General features: G+C 37.8%; 5 protein-coding genes across 9 annotated transcripts; 3 read left to right on the forward strand and 2 right to left on the reverse strand.

Moving 5' to 3' along the window:
* Positions 1-531: 531 nt before the first annotated feature.
* On the forward strand, positions 532-9,044 carry LOC116290481 (uncharacterized). Of its 2 annotated transcripts, XM_031697520.2 has the most exons (13): positions 532-4,649; positions 4,737-5,527; positions 5,675-5,759; positions 5,953-6,071; positions 6,703-6,852; positions 6,988-7,078; positions 7,189-7,323; positions 7,426-7,523; positions 7,763-7,935; positions 8,063-8,108; positions 8,276-8,360; positions 8,642-8,736; positions 8,993-9,044. In XM_031697520.2, exons 1-11 carry the CDS (start codon positions 4,646-4,648, stop codon positions 8,327-8,329), a joined length of 1,746 nt encoding a protein of 581 aa, XP_031553380.1. In that variant the 5' UTR covers positions 532-4,645; the 3' UTR covers positions 8,330-8,360; positions 8,642-8,736; positions 8,993-9,044. The 2 variants fall into 2 exon arrangements, with proteins under 2 accessions (XP_031553380.1, XP_088888320.1); XM_089032194.1 differs by having other exon boundaries at positions 8,063-8,360.
* Positions 8,565-10,178, forward strand: LOC116290464 (uncharacterized). The gene is made up of 3 exons (XM_031697494.2): positions 8,565-8,586; positions 8,993-9,208; positions 9,481-10,178. The coding sequence occupies exons 1-3, from the start codon at positions 8,565-8,567 to the stop codon at positions 10,176-10,178; spliced, it is 936 nt and encodes a 311-aa protein (XP_031553354.2).
* A 2,935-nt stretch (positions 10,179-13,113) lies between these two features.
* Positions 13,114-17,507, forward strand: LOC116290487 (uncharacterized). 2 transcript variants are annotated; one of them, XM_031697529.2, is made up of 4 exons: positions 13,114-13,493; positions 14,737-14,865; positions 15,244-15,327; positions 15,551-16,235. In XM_031697529.2, the coding sequence occupies exons 1-4, from the start codon at positions 13,418-13,420 to the stop codon at positions 15,601-15,603; spliced, it is 342 nt and encodes a 113-aa protein (XP_031553389.1). In that variant the 5' UTR covers positions 13,114-13,417; the 3' UTR covers positions 15,604-16,235. The 2 variants fall into 2 exon arrangements, with proteins under 2 accessions (XP_031553389.1, XP_031553388.1); XM_031697528.2 differs by having other exon boundaries at positions 13,122-13,493; positions 16,203-17,507.
* On the reverse strand, positions 16,421-20,930 carry LOC116290482 (amine oxidase [flavin-containing] B). 3 transcript variants are annotated; one of them, XR_004196465.2, is made up of 5 exons: positions 19,887-20,930; positions 18,721-19,055; positions 17,989-18,263; positions 16,620-17,825; positions 16,421-16,548 (listed from the first exon to the last, which is right to left on the reverse strand). XR_004196465.2 is itself a non-coding variant. In XM_031697522.2 (5 exons), exons 1-5 carry the CDS (start codon positions 20,565-20,567, stop codon positions 16,539-16,541), a joined length of 1,512 nt encoding a protein of 503 aa, XP_031553382.1. In that variant the 5' UTR covers positions 20,568-20,930; the 3' UTR covers positions 16,421-16,538. The 3 variants fall into 3 exon arrangements, 2 of the variants coding, with proteins under 2 accessions (XP_031553382.1, XP_088888321.1); XM_031697522.2 differs by having other exon boundaries at positions 17,615-17,825; XM_089032195.1 differs by having other exon boundaries at positions 16,421-17,825.
* Positions 20,931-21,104: 174 nt separating this feature from the next.
* On the reverse strand, positions 21,105-23,963 carry LOC116290480 (uncharacterized). Its single transcript, XM_031697518.2, has 4 exons — positions 23,868-23,963; positions 23,119-23,250; positions 22,560-22,655; positions 21,105-21,761 (listed from the first exon to the last, which is right to left on the reverse strand). The coding sequence occupies exons 1-4, from the start codon at positions 23,944-23,946 to the stop codon at positions 21,616-21,618; spliced, it is 453 nt and encodes a 150-aa protein (XP_031553378.1). The 5' UTR covers positions 23,947-23,963; the 3' UTR covers positions 21,105-21,615.
* Positions 23,964-24,002: the final 39 nt, after the last annotated feature.

Below are 24,002 nucleotides of genomic sequence, written 5' to 3' on the forward strand. Positions count from 1 at the left end.
TCGTTTGAATGTGTAAACTTATCAGTGCATTGCAGTACACAAGCACGTTTCATATGTTTTTTGTCAATCAATTCTAATAAAAATAGTCAATTGCGAAAATTCGGTCGTTTCACAATAGCTCTGTCAATCACCAAAACTCGGTCAATTACAAAAACTCGGTCAATCACCAAAACTCGGTCAATTATAAAAACTCGGTCAATCACCAAAACTCGGTCAATTACAAAAACTCGGTCAATCACCAAAACTCGGTCAATTATAAAAACTCGGTCAATTACAAAAACTCGGTCAATCACCAAAACTCGGTCAATTCAGCAAAAACTCGGTCAATTACAAAAACTCGGTCAATCACCAAAACTCGGTCAATTCAGCAAAAAACTCTGTCGATTCAGCAAAAAAACTCTGTCGATTCAGCAAAAAAACTCTGTCGATTCAGCAAAAAAACTCTGTCGATTCAGCAAAAAGACTCGGTCAATTACAAAAACTCGGTCAATTACAAAAACTCAGTCAATTACAAAAACTCGGTCAATTCAGCAAAAAACTCTGTCGATTCAGCAAAAAAACTCGGTCAATTCAGCAAAAAAACTCTGTCGATTCAGCAAAAAAACTCGGTCAATTCAGCAAAAAACTCTGTCGATTCAGCAAAAAAACTCTGTCGATTCAGCAAAAAACTCGGTCAATTACGTAACAATAAGCACGTGTCATATGTCTTTTGTCAATCATCACGCGTAAAACTCTGTCGATTCAGCAAAAAAACTTTGTCGATTCAGCAAAAAACTCGGTCAATTACGTAACAATAAGCACGTGTCATATGTCTTTTGTCAATCATCACGCGTAAAACTCTGTCGATTCAGCAAAAAAACTTTGTCGATTCAGCAAAACGTTTTCGATTACGTAACACAAGTAGCACAAGATATGTCTTTTTTTCGTCAATCATCACGCGTAACATCCAAAGCTCCTCTCAGTCGACGCCAGAAATATTATATGGTTGCATTTTTATAGTAGCACTGTTAGTCACTAAATACACGGCCGGCCAAGTAAAAGTAAGAGTTTGTTCGCCGAGAACGGAGGCATTTAGCTATATATAGACCGGGGATAAATGTATCAAGCATGAACAATACATTCAAAGACCCTTCTGCCCACTACACAAGACTTTACAAGGCATTGGAATATCATAGTTTATGACTCAACTATATTAATTATACTGAGAGAAGGTAGATTGAGCTGAGTAATGCTCATCATCGCATGGGGAGCTTTTAACGATGCTGGCATTTCAGGCTTTAACTTAGAAAATGATATATATACTTTCAATTACACAACGTTCTTGAATCAACCTCAATCAATTTGTGCAACATATGTTCTTTACATTTTTTCTTAAATTTATTCAGTTTCAAGCTTAATGCAAAATGATTATATAGTACTATAAATGATTAACTTTTGATGGCCTTATGATCGGAGCTAGTAAGTGGTTAATTAATTTTTTTTTTGCAAGTCAGAATCATGACGATTCTAGGTTTAAATACACAATCTTTAAATATAAAAACTTTTGACACACATATATCCTACTTATACAGAACAAAATATTTGTAACGAGTTTTTGTAATTGGCCGAGATAAGAAAATTGTTTTTAATAGTGAAAAAAAGCAACAACAACAAAACAAATAATAATCAATACTTTTATAATATTGCATAAAGATGGATTAGTAACGCATTTTATCGAAATAGTTATATGAACCGTTTATATATACAGAATATACATGTACGTATCATGTTTATGTGTGGAATATGTGAATATCGATGTCATACGCATCCATAAACATACGTATATACTCATAACTTATTTAGAACTAAGTTGATGTGCATGCAACTATATATGCGCAAAACGCCAAATAAGATGTCTGTCTTTCTGTCTGTCTGTCTGTCCCAACATTAAAAAAGGATTTACACGTTATTCTGCTTTAGAGAAATCAGATCCGTGCAACAGTTATTTGTTGTTTTCGCCGTTTAAAATTTCAAGGACCGTAAGTAGAACTTTCAAATAAATGTCTATTCCATAGTTCTCGTCATCATCCAAAGGACTTATGCGTCTTTCGAGTAAATCACTTCTGCCGGAGCCAAGCGGGCTGGTAATCTTGGGCAAATCATAATCGTCGTTTTCCTCGTCATCATGAGGAGAGGTAAGAACATCCGACTCCAGAAGAAGCGTATTTTCATTAAGAAGTTCCTGTATTGCAGTCCTTGGTTCGTTTGCAGGATCGATGATACTTTCAATCCACATCATAAATGGAGTTTTATTGCCTTCAGTTGATGTTCCGTGAAAGTTCCAACCCTGTCGAAATTCCTCTAAGCTACGATTTATGCGAGGCAGGAAAGTGAAATGAAGGCAAAAGAGATGAACATCATTATCACGATCAAGAAGACTGTTCTCTTCCAGAAAATTAAAGATATCGATATAAGTTGACGAAACACAGCGTGTAACGTCTCTATGCATTCGCTCAACTCTTTGGTTATGAACTGATTTTCCCTTGATGTGCGAACCTCTACCTTCTCCCCTCACATTATTCATAAATCGCTCTACCGCTACGTTTTCAGTACCATGATCAGCGCGAACGCGGGAAGGGACACCATATGTTTCCGTGGCTTTAACAAAAGCCTCCAGCACAGTATTTGAGCGCATGTTATCAGCACAGGTATGAGACGGGAAAACCCGTCAACGCAGCAGTGAATCGCAAATCCCCAGTGCTTCATCTTTAAATTTGCGTCGATATGCCACAGCGAATTTGAAGCTGGCACTTGATATGGCACACGAGTGTTTGCATCAAACCATCTCATTGTTGTTCCCAGTGGATCAATACGACGAATGATGTTTCTTACTCTTTCTCTTTGCACATGTATACCACGTGCTTTCAACATTCCAATCACCATTCGTTCTCCACAACGGGGGTACAACTCCTTTATTTCTTTTAAGACCAGTTCCAACTCTTCTTCGGATAACTTTGTAAATTTTTTCAGCATATTCGTTTCCCTTGATACCTTTCTCTTCATTGTAGAAGACGAAACACCAACTTTCTCACAGATACTTTTCCACGTAAATCCAATTTCCCTCAAAAGCTTAACTTTTTCTATATCCACCTTAAGAGCCGGCCTTCCTGGATTACCACTGTAAAAAACCTCTGCTCTGTCTTGATCTCTTAAATTTACTTGCTTACTTTGAAGCCCAGACCGCGACAGGATGTCAGATCTCTGAGTCCAGTACTCAGCGAGATCATTAACGTCTCGCAACAGAGAACTGAGGCATGCTTTTGTGTCACTTGAAAATATTGCATTTGTGGAGGATAGCAACCTTCCAATAACTTGACGAGAGGTTGCTAATCTTCGATTTAGGTCACCTACTACTGCAGGATCTTGCGAGTCCTTTAGTCTTTCGCTTCTTTTAAAGAGGCTACTACAGGAATCTATGAAATCACTAAGATACTGGTTACTATCTTGAGAATTCGCCATTTGAAAAAGTTTAAAATTAGAAACTTCTATAGATTTTTAAACTTTATAGTTACATTGTTTTTATAATTCTATTGCAAAATAGAGCACCACATGTCACTCCAGCGGAACGTCACCATGTCGTGACGTAGGAAAGTCACTATCTAATGCCATTCCCGGGTGTGTGTGTAATAGTAAAGACTTGCTAATGACATTCAGATTGCTCTTACCAAACTTGTAATTGCTGTTATTTTGCAAGCACTGTAAAAGAAACCAGCTATCAAGAAATATAGATAAAAACACAAGCAACAGCATTTGATTTGGTCTTTAAACTTTGTACGCTACTCAGTAATAATCAGCCGAATAATTAAAAATGTTTGACAAGAAATTAACCATCTAGCTTATGTAAACAGGATGCTGTCATCATAACAAGTATTTTAATAGGAGAAGTACATGTAAACAATGAATTGCTTTATATTGAATTGATTGTACAAGCTACCAGTGCCTATACCGTTACTTAGACTAGAGGGATTAATCCACCAACGATTTCAAACATTCTAACTGCCCTATCCAAATAAACATGACTTTCTAACACACACGAACGCTATACATCCACTAACTTTCCGACTGCATAACATGTACAGCATCGTCTTTATCTCAGTTTCCATCTATTCTAATGGTAGGTCTTACACAACGTATACAGATTTCGCAAATCCAGCATGCCTACTTTCCTTAAGGATTGCAACATTTATTCACGAAAATCAAAATTTCGTTCACATTAAATCCAAATATGGTAAAATGAGGTATGCCTTCGTAGTGTATAAAACCTGTAGGTTCCATGCACTCATCGTTACACTCACCCCTGGTCGTCAAAGTACGTTAAACAGCAGCAAAGTCAGCGAGCGAAGCAAAAAAGTAAGTCTTAATACATTTTCTCACGTACGGCATTTTCTCACCCCTTTCAGTATCATTATAACTCTAACTTCTTATTTTCTTTATTTTTCTATATTATCTAATGTTTTTGACTTACGCATGCCCGTATATGACTTAAATATATATGTCGGTGTCAGGCTAAAGTTAATTCTAACGCCTGTTTTTGCTCTTTTCATTTATGCAGGTCAGAAAAAGGACAGACATTAAGCCGCAAACGGACCTTTTATAATTGATTGTAATGGGTAGGTGATATCAAACATTTTTAATTTGACATTTCCATAGTTTTTGAGAAGGCTACAAATTTCTCTAATTCGTTGCCTTTCCTTTAGCCAACAGAGGAAATGACGACAGAGTGAAGCAACTGGAAATCGAGCTAGGGCAGTTGCGCGAAAGAATTGGTCAAGGTAGAACTGGCCACGGACATTTGGATTCCAACCCTTCGTCGAACAATGTCGACAATCGATCATTTTCTTCAATCACAAACTCCGCCTTAGGCAACTTGTCTCGGCTTCATTCCTCCTTTTCTGCGCCCAGATTTAATCCAATGTCAAGGGCTCAAACCCATTCACGCGCTGGTAGAAGCAAGTCTCAGGGAAGGAGGTATGACGTTGCCTTGGTCGTTCTAGACTACGTTCCTAGTGCCCCAGTGGAAATGGATTTCTCGCATCACCATACTCTGGGTACAGGTCAACTAACTTTGTTTTCAACATTTGATGAGAAACGGTGCGAGCGAGAGATACTTTCCACTATTAGAATGTTTGAAGGACTGGAAAACTACGGAGGAAGGTTTTCATTTGTCAAAAGAGTTGGCAGGAAGTCAATCATCAAGCCAACTCTTTCGGCGTTACACAAATTCGACGCCAAAGCAATCAACAGCTTCAAGGGAAGTGGAAACCTGTACGTTCGCCTTACTTCCCCATCCGGTATAGACCCGAATCCCACTACACTCGATGAGGATATGCCGGAGGGCGAAGAGTATCAGGATGTGGAGTACTCTGATATAGAAGACAATACGAACGAAGTTGCCTATGTCGGGACTACAGTTCGTGTTCCAGGCCCCATGAGCTCAAGCGAGCTTGGAATGCAAATCTCCAATTCTACACCGGAAGTACCCAGAGAGGTAAATATTTTTTATTTCGTTATTTTACTGTGCAAATTCATTAGTTATCTTTTCGTTCATTACGACCTCTTGTGAATGTCTTTTTACTGCTACATCCTTCTGGAAATGAGTTCTTAATACAGCGACTATTCTTTTACTTGTTTCTAGCCCTGTCAGCAGAACTTGTCCCTGCCGGACTTCCTCAAAAAGGAAAAACTGTTAAAAAGTACAGAATCCGTCATTAAAAATTATGGTATGTAATCTTGAAAATTTAGTCAGATTAAGTTTTCCCTGGAACAGAATTAAAAATTCTGTTGGGTAATTTTGTTTTAGATCATATCTTACCGCGCCTACACTATCACTGCTTTTACTGTCGATAAAACGAATTAGTCTGGAATTTAGCTACTAAGTGACGTATTTCAAATGTTTCCTATCTCGTTCCACAGGACTTCATAATTTTGGTTCCACTGATGCTGTCTCAGTGGTTATTGCTCTCTTGCAGTACATACCATCAATAATGATAGCACTCTCAGAGAACACAAGAATAGGCTCTGCATTATTAGATGTAAGTGAATTGTCATTGATACTGTTTTTTTCTTCTAATTCCTCGAGAGGAATATCATTAATTGACAAGTCTGCTATAACAAAACATAAAAAACCCAATTAAATGAGATAAAACGTATTACTTATGTCAAAAAAAATTATCAAAACAATGGTATCTATGTTTTTAATTAACAATACATGGTTAAATAAAATATGAAAACCTAACAAATAGGCCTATTGTAACAGTGGGTCACGTGACCCTGCTCCCTTAAATTATAGCATTTGTGTCAAAATGAAGATAGAAATGGAAAGGGCGCCTCGATATTAATGAGAGGGCAAAGTTTCAGGTTATAATTCGTAAGACAGGAGAAAGAGCATTGAATAACAAAATCGATCGAATATTTTATATGGATTTGTATGGAAAAATGTGTTGGATGGCAAACGTTATTCGATTCTATATTTAATGTCATCTCTCTTCTATAGTCAATATTATAAACTAAAACTTTGCATTCTTACTAATAACGAGGTGCTCTCTCCCTGTCCCCTTAAAAGAGAAGTTGTGTTAAAACGAACCTTTTTAGCTTGTCAACAACTTGTCTTGATTCGATGTATGTACTTGAATTTACGTTAATTAGGTGTGCTTGTGTCAACAGTTGATGGCCGTGCGTGGATGCCGTGATAATGCAATCGTGGACAATGCCATTAAGTGTTTTTTATGTAGCATTGGCAAAGAGTATGGTGAACAACTAGACGTTTTAGAGGTATTGGAGAAAACGCTTCTTACCATCAAAGCTGCTAGTGAGGTAAAGATTCTGATTTTCTGTCGCGACACTTTTTTCTCTTTATCCAAACGTACAGTGTTAGGGGATTCACACACGTTCTTTAAAAGCATTACGATGTATCATATACCGAATATCTTCCCTTTCCTCTTTCAAAAGGAACTTTGCAAGGCTGTCGAAAGCAGTTTCATGGGAGAATGGCTCAAAAATGTCAAGTGCAAGGAAGAAGAAGTCAGTCTGGAATATTCTCGTATCCTTTAACCGCACTTCACAGCGTAGGACTAAACCTTTAGGCTTTTTCCAAAAAGATAACAATAACAATTACCGAATTTTTGTGAGTTATTAACTTAATTTCAAAAGACGGTCCCATTGTTTACGTGGTTCAATCTTCACAAGAGAAGGATGCTTGTAAAATATTGCGTAGTTCCCACGCATATAAAAGATGCACGAGTGTTCAACAAGAAATAGTGGAAAAGTTCGAAAATATTGGATCGCGTAAGTATAATGACTCTTCTTGATCTATAATTATCAAAGTTTTTAAGTTTTCGAATTTTATTTCAATAGCAAACTAACACGAGGATATCTTCGCATTTCTAGAGCCGGGTACAGAGGAATTTTTTGAAAGCATTTTTTGCGAGTTTTTACCAGAATTGTTCCTCTTGGGAATAAAGAGAAATAACGATATCGGTATTAAGGTGAGATCAACTACTTTAGCTCGTAATATTTTTTCAGGTTTTCCGTCTAAAGCGCCACTAGTCATAAGAATACAAAAAACAATTCAGTGACAGTGGCAATGCGGTCAAGAAAACATTAATAGACTGAATATAAATATGTTGTTTTAAATTTTCAATAGTAGTGTTTGCTTAGGTTTACTTCACATTTTCTATATATATGAACATATGTTTTCTTTAATATTTGTTAATTTTATTTGCAGGATAGAACAATCCTTGAAATTCCGAAAACGATTCCTTTTGGAATTTTGAAAGATCCAGAAGTGGACACCGAGGTTTCAGGTCAGGGGTACGGTTTGAAGGCTCTGATTATACACTCGGAAATCCGTTCACATTCTTCAATTGCTGTAAAGAATGGTGAAGATATTGATTCGTGGTAATTACGTATATTACGTTTGTTTCGTTTTTGTTTTTTGTTTTTGTTTTGTTTTGTTTTGTTTTGTTTTTGTTTTCGTATGCAGTCGGATTCGCTGTAATTTATTAAATTGTTTTATGTTATCTAGGATATTGTATAATGATGGCAAGACGACCACTTTCAAGATGACAGAAGTAATTGAAAATTATTTGCACGGCGGAGCAGCTAACGACAGCATTGATAGGTTTACCATTACCTTTTTGCTGGTATCAGGATAATGTTTATAATTTTCCGCTGTTGTCTTGTTTTGTTTTCGTTAATGCTTCGGTTTTTTTTGTTTTATTGTGTGTATGTTTGAAAGTTTGTGCTGTTTATGGTCAACTGGGATCCTTTGGAGGCTACCCATTTCGTCTAACAAACGACAAGAAAAAAGAAATTTTAAGCAGGTACTTACGACTTTTATATGACTTTTTTTATATGTTAGGTAGCATCATGCGTTCACCCAGGGGAGGGGAAATTTTTGCTTCAACTTTACAAAATTAACTGTTCTCCCAACCCTCTCCCTCCTCCTAAGGTACTGGCTAATGCGCTATGTTTTCCTATGATCTCCCTTACCTGCGTGCGTTTCCTACTTTTGTCATTTTTGTATAATGGAAAGCCATTTGACCGCCTGTATATGACCGTTCTTGTAGAAATAGTACAGTTTTGATAGTCCGTTACGTCGTAGATTGAAAGAAGAGAGCGTGGTCACCTTTCAAACCAAGCCTGGCACAAATCGGAGGTCGACAGCAAACTCTACCGCTGCATCAAATGAGCTTTCAGGTAATCAAATTAGTTTTCAGATAATGTCATTACATTGGGTAAATTTTATTATATCCGTTTTTGTGTCTTTCTGCTTGTCTGTCTGCCCGTCTGTCTGTCCTAGTTCCTTGTTTACTAGTTGTGTCCTTTCTTTATTTTTCTTTCTTACTATGCATTATCAGGGATGTTTAACTCTTGCATTTATATGTCATCTTCTTCAGTCCGTCCATTGTTTCGGCTCTTTAATAACTATCTGTTCCTTCACCCGTCTTTCTAGGGGAATGCCATCGTTTACTCTCTACCATAGAAGAACACCTTGGAAGTATTCAAGGAATGCTAGAACTGAAAGATCGCCTTCGTAATATTGGAAGAAATTTTGCTCTAGATAAATTACGCTCTAGACTTGGGGCAAGAGTTATTCCAGAACCCCTAAACCTGGTTTTTATGGGAAACCCAGGCACAGGCAAAACAACAGTTGCAAGGCTTTTCGCAGGTAGTTACCTAGCTCAACAGCAATGTAAATTCTTCCTCTTTTCCATGTAACCGAAGCTTTTATTTGCAATGTCATGTTCAAAGCATTGTTCGGTTTTGTAAACCGAACAATGCTTTGAGATATCTATTTTTTAGTAAGCGTTAATAATGCTATTGGGGTAGTATCTATCTGTCAAATATCAAAGACAAGGGATATATTAGGCTGTACGCTAAGCATACAGCGATCACGGAGTAATATTTAATTGTCTCTATTCTGTATTACTTGTCGTACAGCTATACTCAAAGACATTGGAATGATCGCAGAAAACAAAGTAGTCGAAGTACAAAGAGACGACCTGGTTGGTGTTCATATTGGTTCCACTGAAGCAAATACAGTCCAGAAGATACGCGAAGCAGAGGGGGGTATACTCTTTATAGATGAGGCGTACCAGTTGTACCGCGAGGGCGTCTCAAAAAATGACTTTGGTGCAGAGGCCATTGGTGTGATAATGAAACACTTGAACCAAGAAGATAATAGACAGCTTTGTAAAACAGTGTTCATCCTAGCAGGGTATGAGAGGGAGATGAAGCATTTTATGTCTGCCAACAAAGGGTTATTCAGACGATTCCGTGAACCCGTTTATTTTCGCGATTACAGCCCGATAGAACTTGGGGATATTATGACGACTCTTATTAGAAAGCAGGGATTCTCCAGTGAAGACCAAATCAACTGGGTAGATTTTTTCTCCTCTCTTCCCCAATCCTATCTTGCCTTATTCAACGGGGCAATATGCAACCGAGCATTTGTCAAGATAAAAGAAGCCATGAGTGAAAGGGTCCTGTTTGGAAGTATTTCGAGGGAAGGGCTTTTTCAGCTGTCAAAGGATGATGTTGCTAAGGCATTGGCCGCTTTGAAAATAGACGCGCAGTTCGCTGAAGAGAAACACTTGATAGACAAAAGCACGCAAGTGGAGGAGGGCGATTTCAATTAAGGCATCTCAAGTTCCGACGGAGTTCGAAGTCAAGGAAGACCAAATAAGATGGAAACTAATTTAAATCTCGATAAACTATTTCACTTGTACATTATAATAAACTAAATTACCCGATTCTGATTGGACAAAAAATTCTTCAATTTTGTTTAGTGCATTATAAACCTAGAATCGTCATGATTCTGACTTGCAAAAAAAAAATTAATTAACCACTTACTAGCTCCGATCATAAGGCCATCAAAAGTTAATCATTTATAGTACTATATAATCATTTTGCATTAAGCTTGAAACTGAATAAATTTAAGAAAAAATGTAAAGAACATATGTTGCACAAATTGATTGAGGTTGATTCAAGAACGTTGTGTAATTGAAAGTATATATATCATTTTCTAAGTTAAAGCCTGAAATGCCAGCATCGTTATAAAAGCTCCCCATGCGATGATGAGCATTACTCAGCTCAATCTACCTTCTCTCAGTATAATTAATATAGTTGAGTCATAAACTATGATATTCCAATGCCTTGTAAAGTCTTGTGTAGTGGGCAGAAGGGTCTTTGAATGTATTGTTCATGCTTGATACATTTATCCCCGGTCTATATATAGCTAAATGCCTCCGTTCTCGGCGAACAAACTCTTACTTTTACTTGGCCGGCCGTGTATTTAGTGACTAACAGTGCTACTATAAAAATGCAACCATATAATATTTCTGGCGTCGACTGAGAGGAGCTTTGGATGTTACGCGTGATGATTGACGAAAAAAAGACATATCTTGTGCTACTTGTGTTACGTAATCGAAAACGTTTTGCTGAATCGACAAAGTTTTTTTGCTGAATCGACAGAGTTTTACGCGTGATGATTGACAAAAGACATATGACACGTGCTTATTGTTACGTAATTGACCGAGTTTTTTGCTGAATCGACAGAGTTTTTTTGCTGAATCGACAGAGTTTTTTTGCTGAATCGACAGAGTTTTTTGCTGAATTGACCGAGTTTTTTTGCTGAATCGACAGAGTTTTTTTGCTGAATTGACCGAGTTTTTTTGCTGAATCGACAGAGTTTTTTGCTGAATTGACCGAGTTTTTGACTGAGTTTTTGTAATTGACCGAGTTTTTGTAATTGACCGAGTTTTTTTGCTGAATCGACAGAGTTTTTTTGCTGAATCGACAGAGTTTTTTTGCTGAATCGACAGAGTTTTTTTGCTGAATCGACAGAGTTTTTTGCTGAATTGACCGAGTTTTGGTGATTGACCGAGTTTTTGTAATTGACCGAGTTTTTGCTGAATTGACCGAGTTTTGGTGATTGACCGAATTTTTGTAATTGACCGAGTTTTTATAATTGACCGAGTTTTGGTGATTGACCGAGTTTTTGTAATTGACCGAGTTTTGGTGATTGACCGAGTTTTTATAATTGACCGAGTTTTGGTGATTGACCGAGTTTTTGTAATTGACCGAGTTTTGGTGATTGACAGAGCTATTGTGAAACGACCGAATTTTCGCAATTGACTATTTTTATTAGAATTGATTGACAAAAAACATATGAAACGTGCTTGTGTACTGCAATGCACTGATAAGTTTACACATTCAAACGAAGTAACGCAATTGACAAACAAATATTCAATTACATCGAAATGACAATTTTGAACCATTCCGCGCGCCATAGGTACCAGCAAGCTTTGTGAACTTTATTTACATTTTATAATAACATTGACAAAACTGTCTGATCTGGGATTTCTCTAGTGTGCTTTAATAATTACTGATGATGTAATACAATTAAAAAGTCATTAGAAATTATACATGTAAGTTTTGCAGTATTATGGCTCTCTGTGATCCATGTTCTCTGCCAGAACATTGTATAATATGATAATGGATGTGGTTTTCCAATTCATTTTAACTGTCATCTTGAGCAGTGTTATCAACATACACAGATGTCGGATACTGTGGAATTCCGCTTCAAATGTAAAATATGTATTTTTTCTAAATAATTGATTTTGATTCCTTTTGTTTTTCTCTCTTTTTTGTTACATGAAATTGTTTACGTCTGTGGGAAGTAGTTCATGACCTAGATTATCAATTATAAAGTGCTAAAAACATTGTAAAATCTGAATCCCATCAATAAACTCCCATCAGTTTTATCAGAGATATGATGCTGAACACCTATGGGGCTGATCTAATTTATTAACAGGTCATCAGCTGGCTGGATAATGTGTATAGCAGAGACTGTAGAAAAGAAAAACTGCTTTAACTAAGAGGATATTCCTTGTGGTGCTCCATTGGTCTTTCTTTGGACACACAGACAGGCAATGATCCATAATAACAGAATTTGTAGCTTGAGTGGAAGGATCGTGAAAATATGACATCCTTTTGTGTGTGGATGCCTTTGTTTGAGGTGTGTCCAGGAACTGGAACAGAAATAGGAAATCCATAAAATGGCGTTGGTTGATTCTAGTCATGTCACTGTAAACCAATTTTTCTTGATCAAAGTCCATGTTTTCACTAGCAAAAAAAGTGACCAAAAAAGAAAGCAAAAGAAAAAAATTGAAAAGCTTGGATGGCTTCTTCCTCCAACGATTTTCTTCTTGATTGCCGTCCTCATATTCCTTTCCCTCGAACTTCTCTCACATAATTCTGCTTTCTTATCTACTTTTCACATTTTGTTTCATCATTATAAACTTCTAAGCTCAATAACGGATCCCTACGACCTCATTTACAGTTAACGACTGCTCTGTAGGCATCTTGAAGGACAGCACATTAATAAAAAGAGATACTATCAGTATCTTTATCCTTTTTAATGGATTTTAATTGCTTGATACTATCAAGGAACTATTTTCTCGCACTAATTTGTCTGTCGGTGGAGAATGGATGAGAATAATGGGTTTCATCATCTCCGATGAGGATAATATTGTCCGCACATTCCTCAGCCTTTGTTTTTGACAGCCAGTTGTCTCCACACAGTTAAGGGTTCACCTTCGCGTTATTCATAACAGACCTCACATGAAATCAAATTAATTAACTGTCACAGACATAAATGGACGAGTATGCTTAAAGCTGGCCTAGGCAGTGATATAAAATACTGCCGATATGTCAGTAGTTAATTACATGCCAAATAAGTTATAAAAACTTCATTAAATGAACCAGCCCTACATAGTTACGTTAATCAGGCGTTTGATACAGATTCAATCAGGTCTCAAGTTGTTCACAGTTGAATAACCATTGTACCTACCTTTTTTGACGTCGAGCGAGGAGAATGACGAAAACTGACCAGGCAACAAAATTTATTTTGTTTTTGCTGTTATTTTATGTAGCTTTTGCACAGGAAAAGGGTAAGTGTTAGATCAAATTCATCGCAGATTTTCGTAAGGTTTATAACAAGATTGACGTCAAAAATAAATTTTCAAATTAATACATGTGAAACGTTTTTCCGGTTAGTTACTTTAATATAGTACGTTGCATGAGCATTATCATGTTGAAATTGATGCCAAATTTAAAGGGATTGCCTTCTACTATGGCTATGGCTAAACGGCGAACATATATGCAGAACTTACGTAGCATTTATAAAAAGAAGGCCCATCCTATCTTGTCTCATCTTGCTTTGACATAGTACAATACGAAATTACACGCTATTACGTACTTATCAAAGCTCGCGAAACAGACTTTTTGTTACTGTAGACTCTCGCGTTATTCCGACACTACAACTGTTTAAGCATGTTGGGTTAGAATCTTCGAAGTAGCAAAACTAGCTAGTCAAGTATTATACTTGGACCAGCTACGAGAAGTGTCGTGTACGGGAAAAAGAGTTGCAAGCATTTAAAAGGACATTTTGTGTTTGTTTTCAAATGCGCAAGAGAATGCATTGCTACGTACTAATATCTTCTTCGAGAAAAAGGAAGCGTGGAATAAAGAAAAACCTAAATAGAAAAACAGGAGAATATGGAAAACTTCTTCTAAAATCGCGGGAGACTTAAAATACGTCGAGATGCATTACAGGAATTTCTTTTACGTTAAGCAATTCTCCCCCGTTATTCCCACCTCCCTCCAGTTTCTTTTATTTATATTATATCAATTGGCCTTAGAATGCTATCTGTAGCAACTTAGATACAAAAAGCTGTGCCATATAATATAGTCTTGAGAACAGACGTTATATAGTTCCTGCGGCCGAGACAAATCCGTGGGCAGACACTTGCGTCTTAGCCTTAGCTTTGGACTTATTTGATGCGTCTTTCGGTCGGTGCGACGAGCTCGAGGCGGAAATAGTTCAGGATAAATTAAAAGTAATTTGATTTAGAGTATCTTATGATGATGATGGATAAAACAGTTGCAGTGAGAGCTCGAGATTGCTTTGGAACGACCACGATATAACACCTTGTACTCACCCCTGTGACGTCGTTGTATGGACACACACACACACAAAAAAAACAAAAAACAAAAACAAACAAACAAACAAAAAAGAAAACGAACAGCAAAAAAACAAAAAAAAAACACCGCATTTTCTTCTGTGCTTTTAACAGGCAACCCAGTAACCAAGTGTGAAACTTGCTAAAAGAGCTTTTCTTTCTATTTGTTCAGACTGTAAAGATGTATTGGCTGTATGTAAACACTTTCTACGTCTGAGAGAAGGACTTGGACTGACTAAGACACAAGCGTGCTCAGAAGTTTGGCCAAGACGGTATTGCAAGGAGACATGTGGGCTATGCAGTAAGTCACGTGATACTGTGACGTAATCAATTGTATGCAAGCAAACCTTATACTTGGTGTATTGTCAGAAGCTAGTATTCCACTACGCGTCTTGCTACTACTTCTCTTTTGTACTGCCAGCCCCGGCGTGTTTTAAAAGTTTCGCACTATCACGTGCCAACGCTCATACTACAGCTTGGGCTGCCTGTTAGATGGCAGAACTATAAAATCCCTTTGCTCTTGAGAATTGAATTCTATCTCATGTAAAACGATTGTATTGTTCCTGCCACCTAACATGGCTGCCGTCACGTGATGGTGCAAACCTCTATTTCCTATTTCTTCAATGTGTAGCTGGCACAAACTGACTCAGTTAGCCCTCAAGCATTATTTTCTTTCTAGAAAAGGTTACGAAATGCGACAATACTCAATATGGCTGTTGCTGGGACAACGTTACTCCTCGAAGCAAGACAGGAGAATGTCCAGGTCAGAAATGTGACACGCATCTTCAGTTGAGTTCAGTTAGCTTAGTAGAGGTCCGTGACTTTTCCCTTCCATCAAGAGAATTAAACCAAAACACGTTGTCACCATATTAATTGACCAAAAAAAAACCAGGTGTCAATCAGTTGTCCTATCTTTCATTAATGTAATTGCTAAGTTTCTCAGAGTGTTTGAGTTACTACTGAAAGATTTTAATTAACTTTTATAGTGATACTGGAAACGTGTCTTAAATCTTATCACCGATGCGGTAATTTACTTTGAGGCATTCCAGTTTCCTGTTACGGACACGACAGAACACCGATAAAAGTACGAGAAATAACGATGATGAACAGAATGCAAAATCCACTCAAAAGAAATACTTGGAATAAACAGAAAAAAATTGAAGTAAAAGTATTTTTAAAAACGATCGAATTTTATTCAATGAGAGCTTGATGAAATATGATACTATTGTTTTAAAGCAAACATTGATACACGTCTTAACGGGTCATTTTGATTATCTTTTTTTAATTTTATTTTAAGTTCTTTACATATTTTACGAGCACATTTTCTTCGATTCTTATCAGTCTTATCTTTAATGACATTAAAACATGCATAATGTAACGAAGGTATATTGTTTTTCTTGGCTTCGCGCTCCCTCATCGAATTGATGGCTTTTCTCTTTCAGTTTCTCGCGAACTACGTTTTTAGTTGCGCAGCGCACTGATTCTAAAAAATAGCTTAAAGATTCGGACAAACCTTGCATTCTGTTTAACCGCTACGAGGATTATACGAACCGATTTTATTATTTTTTCTTAAAGATACAATAATATCGCATGCAAATCATGTGCTAAATCTAGCTGTATATATTTTTTCAAACACAGTATGCAAAGACATTTACAAGTCATTTTGCCCTCGCTTCAAGTCAGTGTGTAGCAGATGGGCAAGTACGAGGGATGCTCTCGGTGCTCGTTTCAGAAGATCCTGTCCAGTCACTTGTAACCGATGTACAAAAGGTCAAACCCTCTTCAAGAGGAAAAAATTTCGTTGTAAAGGTTCTAGATTATCTCGAGGACTATAGTCAAGATGCGTGACGTTCAAGTTCTAGATTATCAGTTTATTCAGAGTTCAGTCAGTCAATGATTTCACAATTCCACGCTGCAGGATTAATTTCACGAGTTCAGGTTTTCACGATTTCAGGTTTTCACGATTTCAGGTTTTCACGATTCGCTAGAATGACAATTGCAAAACCTTATATGAGAATATATTCTGTCCAAGAAAAACGGAATCAATATACTTACACATATGTGCTGTCCTGAAGATAAAATCATTCGAATTCCGTATTCATTTTTTAAGAACAACAACTTGTCTACTCTTCCCTATATCAACTCTGCCCCATTCCCACGAGCTCCTTTTCTCTCTTCCACAGGGAACCCGCTTCTATCATGCATAAGCTATAACATTCGTCTTCTTTAGAAACGTGGTTGTGCCTTATTGGATGGATATTAGAAGATTTCCTATTGATGTGAGGTTAACGTGCGAGAATGCGACTATAGATTCCACACTGACCATAATACCAATCAAAGAGCAAGAATTGTAATATTTGATAAGCTATCATGTAGTAATCCGTGAATTACCGCTTAAAGTAAACTACAAAATATGAAAAGAAAAAAAAAGGATTTTGCCAGTAGCATAATATTGAGTGATGTTTTGAGGTTAAAACACAAGAAAATATCTTTTAGTTAAGGACATATTATTAGGTTTTGGTTGAGAAAAAACTTGGTCGAGCTGGCCTTACATGCAGTGCATAGATATTTCAAAGAAGACGTCTAATTCGTCCCTGAAAAGAGCCCAGAAAAGCATTGCAATGTCAACTCGACCTCGTAATGGCTTATAAAACAGGGGCGAAGTGCGAAATCCAATAGCTTTGTGTTTTGACAAACGTCTTCTCTCTCTTCCTCTCTTGGGTACTAGTCCCATTCGGTCGACGCTCAGCTAACACAAGAAGCCCAGTATAGGAAGAGAGAAAAGAGACGGCTGCGGAGGAAGCTGGGTAAAGAGGTGTATTTGTGTCGGACCATGTAAAAGCTACGGTTTTTTTAAATAAGAACAGAGAAAATACTCGATGAATATTTTTCTTGGTGTGTTATATCTTATAAAGATGAAAATTAAAAATACTAAAAAAATTACCCAAACATTTGGGTGACTGCGCCCTTAATCTATTTATAGGGGGAGAGGGTGAGGACGAGGTGTTCAAAAGTACGATGGAGGTCCCATGGTGTGGTTAACCCCATACCTGAAGGACAGATATCCTCCTAACACAAATACTGCTGCACTACCAACCAAGAACGCTGGCACAGTAGGCAGGCATCGCTGAGCCATAGTCACGTGGCGTGGAGTAAGTACATCCTTTACGTCACGCACGTCTTCTTCAGCTATCTTTCTCAATTTAGAAAGTATCTCTCTTGCAGCTCGTTCGCCTGCTCGGACTGCACCATCCATGTAACCTATATTGATTGGAGTAAATCACATGAATCTTAGTCCAATCTGTAAAAACATTTTACTTTATGCATGGGTTTCCTGTAGTGTTTTATTAGAAACAGGAAGCCCAATGATCTTAAATTTTTCTCAATTGAACGCAAATATTTAAAGTTAAGGCTATCTACGAACCTGCTGATATTGTTGCTGTTTCAGTGCCTGCAAAATGAAGTCTCCCTATTGGGCATCTTAATGCTTTACCATATTTAGTCATTACCCCACACGGCATGATACCAACATAACAACCACCCGAGTATTCATCACCAAGCCAGTCTTTGTCAACATAGTGGACTGGATTGAGAGCCTCTTTACAGCCGAACACCTTGGCATGCTGTTCACATACGGCTTGCTTTCGTTCTTTTTGTGTCTTGTTGCAAAAGTAGCGAGCTTGATCTCCAGTGATAATGCTAAAATATCCCAACCCATCCCCCCCAAAAGAAGAGAAGTTAACAGAGTAAAAAATGTTGAAGACATCCGTTTAGGGTGGGGCAGGCCCTTTTAAAAGATATAGGGAAAAAGGCCTAAATATAGACTTAAATAAATACTCGGCCAGTAATGAAGCTCGGATATTTCTCAGCCAATCAGAGTGCCAAACAATGTAACAGTCAACCATTGCGCGCGGAATCATTTTTTTTATCCAATCAGAATGCAGAACAATAAGAATAATGTTAACCTTAAGCTCTCCGTGTAGGGTTGCTCCGACTTTTATGTTAATTCTATTGTTCTCGATTCTCATATTTATAGCTCACCGCTAATTAGTCTTACATCCACTGATGATGGCAGAGGTCACTGCCGAAACATGTATTTAAACTCAAAAGTGTAGTTCTGTTCTTAAAATAAGAATAATGTAATACTATATCTTACCCCATTATGACTGGAAGATTGGCTCCTGGTTTAGTGTCATCCATACTTGTGTGAATTGGCCCAAAATCGGACAAAATCACACCATTCAAGCCTTTCGATTTCCAAAAAGCTGTTTCATAAAATGCAAATGTCTTGATCGATGATCCCATAGGAAATCGTTGAATGAGTTGATTCTTCAAAGGAGAGAGGGGCGGTACAAAGGAGACCTTATTGAGCAAGGCCTGGGGAATAGCGCTGATGACGTATTTTGATTGATAGCTGTTTCTATTTTTACATGTTACTATCACGTGGTCCTTTTCTTGGTTAACTTGCAGCACCGGACTGTTTACAATAACCTATCAAGAAGAGAATGAGATGACATTAGTACGTACTCTAGATCGATTTAGTGTTCCTAAAAGTTTGAAATAGAGTACCTAAGTGTGACCAAATTTTCTAAATTTGAAAATTGTAGAAGCTGCTATAGAAATGGAGATTTTGGGCACTCGAGCTTCAAATATGTCTATTGTGCACTGATTTCAATCACTTTAGGTTACCTATATCTCATCTGTTTTTCGCTCTGAAATTTCACTCATCATATAATTATGCAGTTCTCATGTTTCTGATAGCGCAGAACGAGCATAAAGACAGCCGTTCCCATCCCAACTAGCCGAGCCACAGCTGGTGAGGCTATGTTTATTCTATTGCCACTACTTCCGCCTAAATGTCGAAAACCGTTATTTCCCCTCCAAGAAATTGCGTGATTTATGCGAATGATTTCAAGTAGTCTAGACTAATTCATTGTCAGATTTCGTGGATCTGATAGGCTGTTTTTATCAAGGTGGTCAACTGACCTGCAACTAACAAAACGAAAGCCAAAACGTTGCTTCTGATCTGCGATTCGTAAGGCGGTCCAAGATATTGGCGCCAAAAAAAATCATAAAAATCAACATGAACTGAATCTCATTTTCAATGCACTCATTATAGCTTGGGATCAAGGGTTGTGTAGCTCCCCTGTCACTTTTGGGATATCGGGTTTGATTCCCGGACTTGGAGTCCTGAAGTAGGGCTTTCCTTTGTTTCTCCAGTTTTGAATTCTCCATAACCTAATCTGTTAAATTCCAATTAGTTTTTGGAGTTAGCTGTGCCCTGACTTTGATTAGCCCAGGTTGAGGTCGACATGTGTTTACCTTATCTCCAAGTCTTTTCTTCAGTTTGTTGCTAATCTGTTGAGCTCCACCAACGAACTGTTTCTCCTCTTCCGCATCATCAGCACTAGAATGTTTTAGAACCCCATTTCCAGACTTACGGTACCAGAGATAATGCAAGAGAGAAATTTCCCAAAGTTCAACTGCCATGGCATGATGTGTATTCTGTACCATACGTTTCTTACAGTAGCTTGTCCAGCAAACCTTGTTGAAAAACTCTTCGGCAGTCATGTGATCCCATTCTATTGCCTGAGGAGCTTCCCAAGGTTGTTCAAGAGGGATAGTATCACACATCTTATCGAGAGTATATGCCACATTCAAGTAATCAATGATTGCAAGGGGATTCCACGTTGAGAAAGAGCCATCGTGCTCGTGAGCCTTAGCGTATAAGTGATCTATAGTTTTGCCTTTACATTGCACTGGATACGTCTCTACTCCTAGTTCTTCAGCAACATGAAGAATCCTGTGTTGGTCTGGACCGACGTATGATCCACCTAAGTCGATATACTTGAATGCTGGATCTTCTATGGTCTGTGTCCTACCACCAACGCGATCACGAGCTTCAAGGACGAGAACGTCGAGTCCGTACTCCGTCAGAAGTTTTGCAGAGCAAAGACCACTTATTCCACCGCCGACAACAACATCTACGATTAACTTAGCCATGTTTGTAAGATAAAGCTCGTTAGGACGGAATACGTACACCTTTGTCTCTTATGGAGACGAAGGTGGAAGTAAAGCTTGAAGTGTGACGTCAACAGCATGAAAAACGACTCCTGGGTCGACGTCTAAAACGAAAAGCAGTTCTATAAACATTTTTCTTACTTTTTCTCCATACTTTTTCGCCTCAGGTGGAGCTTAAATCATCGAAACAGTCAGTTTTCGTTTTATTTTAGCGGTTTTTGTGAATATCTGTCCCTGAAAACTTAAAACCTCTATAGTCACGCAAGGGTCAGTTCGCCTGACTGTTCACTATTAAAAATCTACGTTTCGTCTACCTGTGGAAAAAATTAATTGAGAAAGGATTGGATACCATGGATCTTCTATAGATTTAATATTTCCCCCTGTTTTGGGTTTAAGGGACCAGTCATTATTTAAGTCGGAGTGGGGAGGGGTTGGGGGGAGGGGGGGATTAGGGGCCCTCATTTTTTTTTAGTGGAGCATGGGGGGCCTTGAAGGTCAAAAGGAGGATTGCGAGGATTTCTTAAACGATTGAAGGGGGTACCCGATGTGACGCTGAAAAGTATTTCATAAAAACGATTCGGATGAGGCGCATGCGTGGTACTAAAAATGCCGGGTTTGAGCGGTTTCCGCAATTCGCCTTTTAATTCCATCATTACAAGGACAAGGGTTAAGGAGAAAAACCTTCGAATCTCATGTGATACCGAAGTAAACATGAGATCCCAACTGCTACATCCTTGATTCCCATACTTAATCAGAAATAATGTATTCAGAAGAAAAACTGTTAAGAGCCATCTTAAAGAATGAATCTTCTATAAACTACTTGGCAACTAAGCCATTCTAAGGAAGTTCCCGCTGAAAGAATCTGTTCTACTGCAGTCTTACGAAAAAAGAACGGACAGACAGACAGACAGACATATTTAAGAGCATCTTCCACAGGTCACTGGGCAAGCCATTCTAAGGAAGCCCCCGCTAAAAGTGTCGGGTCTTGTGCAGTAGACTAGTGCGAAAACAGACAGACAGACATATATATTTAAGAAGAGCATCTTCCACAAGTCACTGGGCAAGCCATTCTAAGGAAGCCCCCGCTAAAAGTATCGGGTTTACTGCAGTAGTATGCAAACTCCCGACATGTGTGTGCAAACTCCCGACATGTGTGTGCAAACTTGTCTCTACATTCTGAAAAAGATAAAGAAAAACATCATCAACATCCGCTTTTAAAATTACCAAAAATAACTTATTTTGTGACTACTCAGTACCTATCAGCACTATTTCATCTACAGCCAGAGATATATTTTTCTCTCATAAAACAAAAGCAAAGAGCAGGCCAAAAATTTTCAAATTATCCAATCTTCAAATTTTAGTTATCGATACCCTGAAACAACGTTTGGGCTAATCTAAGTCGTTGCACGACTAACAAAAAGCTTCAAGCTTGTTAGGTTTTTGGAGGGAGGAAAACCTGAGAACCCGAAGAAAAACCCTTCTAAACACAGGAAAGAACTATGAATTTCTTCTTGGTCAGGCAATTTTTCAATTCTCTCAAGTGCTGCGAGTTTAACCAATCTTATAGATTTCTGTAAAAGAATTGTAAAATCCCCAAACTTCTCCAAAAGCGCGATAATAAAGTCAAGAAGCACCTGATTTACTTAAAGTGGAGAAGAAATTACTTTATATATGTGCAGGGAGTATAGTTGACTTTTTAAAAAAAATTTGCTGTTCGGTTCAGTGGTCGTTATTGTAACAGCCAATATGGCGGCCAAGTTTTTTTACTTTTTCCCAGTCATTGAAACGAATGCGCAACAAAAATAAAATAGAATAAAATGAAATAAAATAAATAGATAAATAAATAAATATAAATAAATAAAGCAGAAAGCAGCACAAAAACCTAAACCCCTGATAAAGGATTGTATTATGTCTGGTCGACGTTTTGTTGAGTCTCGTAAACCTTATAATAAACACTATCGTGAGAATTCTTACTAGGGCACGTATATCCATGACGGTCATCTCTGGGTGTCAATCCGTCCCAACAGCATCCCCATTGAGAAAAGCGACAGTCAATAGGATACATCTGACCTGCACCAGCCAGGAGAACAAAAAACAAAAAGAAAGAGCCATTAAAGATAATAACAATCTCGGTCAGTGGTGTAGCAAGGGGACTGAAGCCATTTATTTCCTTGTGCTGTACCGTTTTCCCGCCAATAAACACGCGTACGCGTTTCCGAGATTCCCGCCATATCCTACGCAGACGTTTTTTGTGTCTGTCACGCAAAATGAAAGGCACTAAAAACGTCTGCGTAGAAGGCTAGGGGGCGACTGCCTCCACAAAACGTTTTGCAGAACCTGTGGATATGGCGTAAAACACTAAAGATGAAACGCGTACGCGTGTTTATTGGCGGGAAAACGGTACAGCATAAGGAAATGGCTTCAGTCCAATTAGGAGTTTTTCTTTTTATAACGCGCTTACAAGGAACGTGCGCAAGAAATGCTTACGCGAGCAGCTGTACAAAATCTATAACGAAGAATAATTTTTACTCACGGCAAAATCCACATGTTTTAAGGCATTTCGTTGTCACTAGTTTTCTAAGGGATGGGTTGGTAGTCCTGCAAACGAGGGGCCCAAGATAAACCTTAAGCCTCTTGCAATAGTGAGGCAAAATATCTGAACAACCTGTTGATGGAAAGACAAAGAATGCATGCAATTTTAGGAATACTTTTATTCAGGCTTTTTACTCTTAATTTCTGCGCAGACGAGTATCATGATCCCCTCTCCAATTTACTAAACTCGCACGATAAATTTAAATTGCTGCAAATCAAAATATTTAGAAACTTATAGCAAATTCATGGAACACTGAGACGCCTAAAAAATTCTTATGACGTTACACGAGTAAACTTTTTAAGCGCATTTTTATAATTTTTATAGAAAATGCGCTATACGAGTATTAAATCATAAAATATTACTTCAAAAGTCATTTTCGTAAAGCTACAGACACACGGTGCAGCATTGAGCGCAATGTTGCATGTAATTGATGTTTCGAACCACGTCACAAGACGCAATTTGTTGCACGCAACGTTGCTGAAGTAGAAAACGATCTTACTTCAGACATACATTGTTGCAGCGCGTGTCCGCGTCGCAAATATATATTAAAATTAACTTGCAGCACAAATCATTTTCGATTTGATTATGGCTTTTAATGTATCTTCCCATCAATTTATTTCTTAGTAACTAACCATAGCTTTAATCTCAGAATACTTAGAGCACAAAGAAAAAAGTTTGAAGTTCCTTACCTCGTTCTGTTTGTACAATTCGCAGTCCATGACAAACAAGCGACCAAAAAATGAGATGATTCTGAAAACTAGCTGCCATTTTTATCAAGATGTTTTTTTAAGATAGTTTTGCAAAGTGAAGAGACCAAACTGAAT

This window comes from Actinia tenebrosa, unplaced genomic scaffold (assembly GCF_029948245.1).
Source record: "Actinia tenebrosa isolate PJP-AT-01 unplaced genomic scaffold, QUT_ActTen_1.0 PGA_scaffold1__47_contigs__length_23844297, whole genome shotgun sequence".
NCBI classification, from domain to species: Eukaryota; Metazoa; Cnidaria; class Anthozoa; order Actiniaria; family Actiniidae; genus Actinia; species Actinia tenebrosa.

Coding starts and splice junctions, on each gene's coding strand:
- LOC116290481 (XM_089032194.1), top strand. Junction 7,079..7,188: donor AGTCAGTCTGGAATATTCTC/GTATCCTTTAAC, acceptor TAATTTCAAAAG/ACGGTCCCATTGTTTACGTG. Junction 7,324..7,425: donor GTTCGAAAATATTGGATCGC/GTAAGTATAATG, acceptor TCGCATTTCTAG/AGCCGGGTACAGAGGAATTT.
- LOC116290464 (XM_031697494.2), top strand. CDS start 8,565: ATGGAAAGCCATTTGACCGCCT. Junction 8,587..8,992: donor GGAAAGCCATTTGACCGCCT/GTATATGACCGT, acceptor CCGTCTTTCTAG/GGGAATGCCATCGTTTACTC. Junction 9,209..9,480: donor AGTTGCAAGGCTTTTCGCAG/GTAGTTACCTAG, acceptor CTTGTCGTACAG/CTATACTCAAAGACATTGGA.
- LOC116290487 (XM_031697528.2), top strand. CDS start 13,418: ATGACGAAAACTGACCAGGCAACAAAATTTATTTTGTTTTTGCTGTTA. Junction 13,494..14,736: donor AGCTTTTGCACAGGAAAAGG/GTAAGTGTTAGA, acceptor CTATTTGTTCAG/ACTGTAAAGATGTATTGGCT. Junction 15,328..16,202: donor CAAGACAGGAGAATGTCCAG/GTCAGAAATGTG, acceptor TTTCAAACACAG/TATGCAAAGACATTTACAAG.
- LOC116290482 (XM_089032195.1), bottom strand. CDS start 20,567: ATGGCTAAGTTAATCGTAGATGTTGTTGTCGGCGGTGGAATAAGTGGT. Junction 19,056..19,886: donor AGAAAAGACTTGGAGATAAG/GTAAACACATGT, acceptor TCTTCTTGATAG/GTTATTGTAAACAGTCCGGT. Junction 18,264..18,720: donor AATCTTCCAGTCATAATGGG/GTAAGATATAGT, acceptor GGGATATTTTAG/CATTATCACTGGAGATCAAG.
- LOC116290480 (XM_031697518.2), bottom strand. CDS start 23,946: ATGGCAGCTAGTTTTCAGAATCATCTCATTTTTTGGTCGCTTGTTTGT. Junction 23,251..23,867: donor AATTGTACAAACAGAACGAG/GTAAGGAACTTC, acceptor TTCCATCAACAG/GTTGTTCAGATATTTTGCCT. Junction 22,656..23,118: donor TAAAACATGTGGATTTTGCC/GTGAGTAAAAAT, acceptor TGGCTGGTGCAG/GTCAGATGTATCCTATTGAC.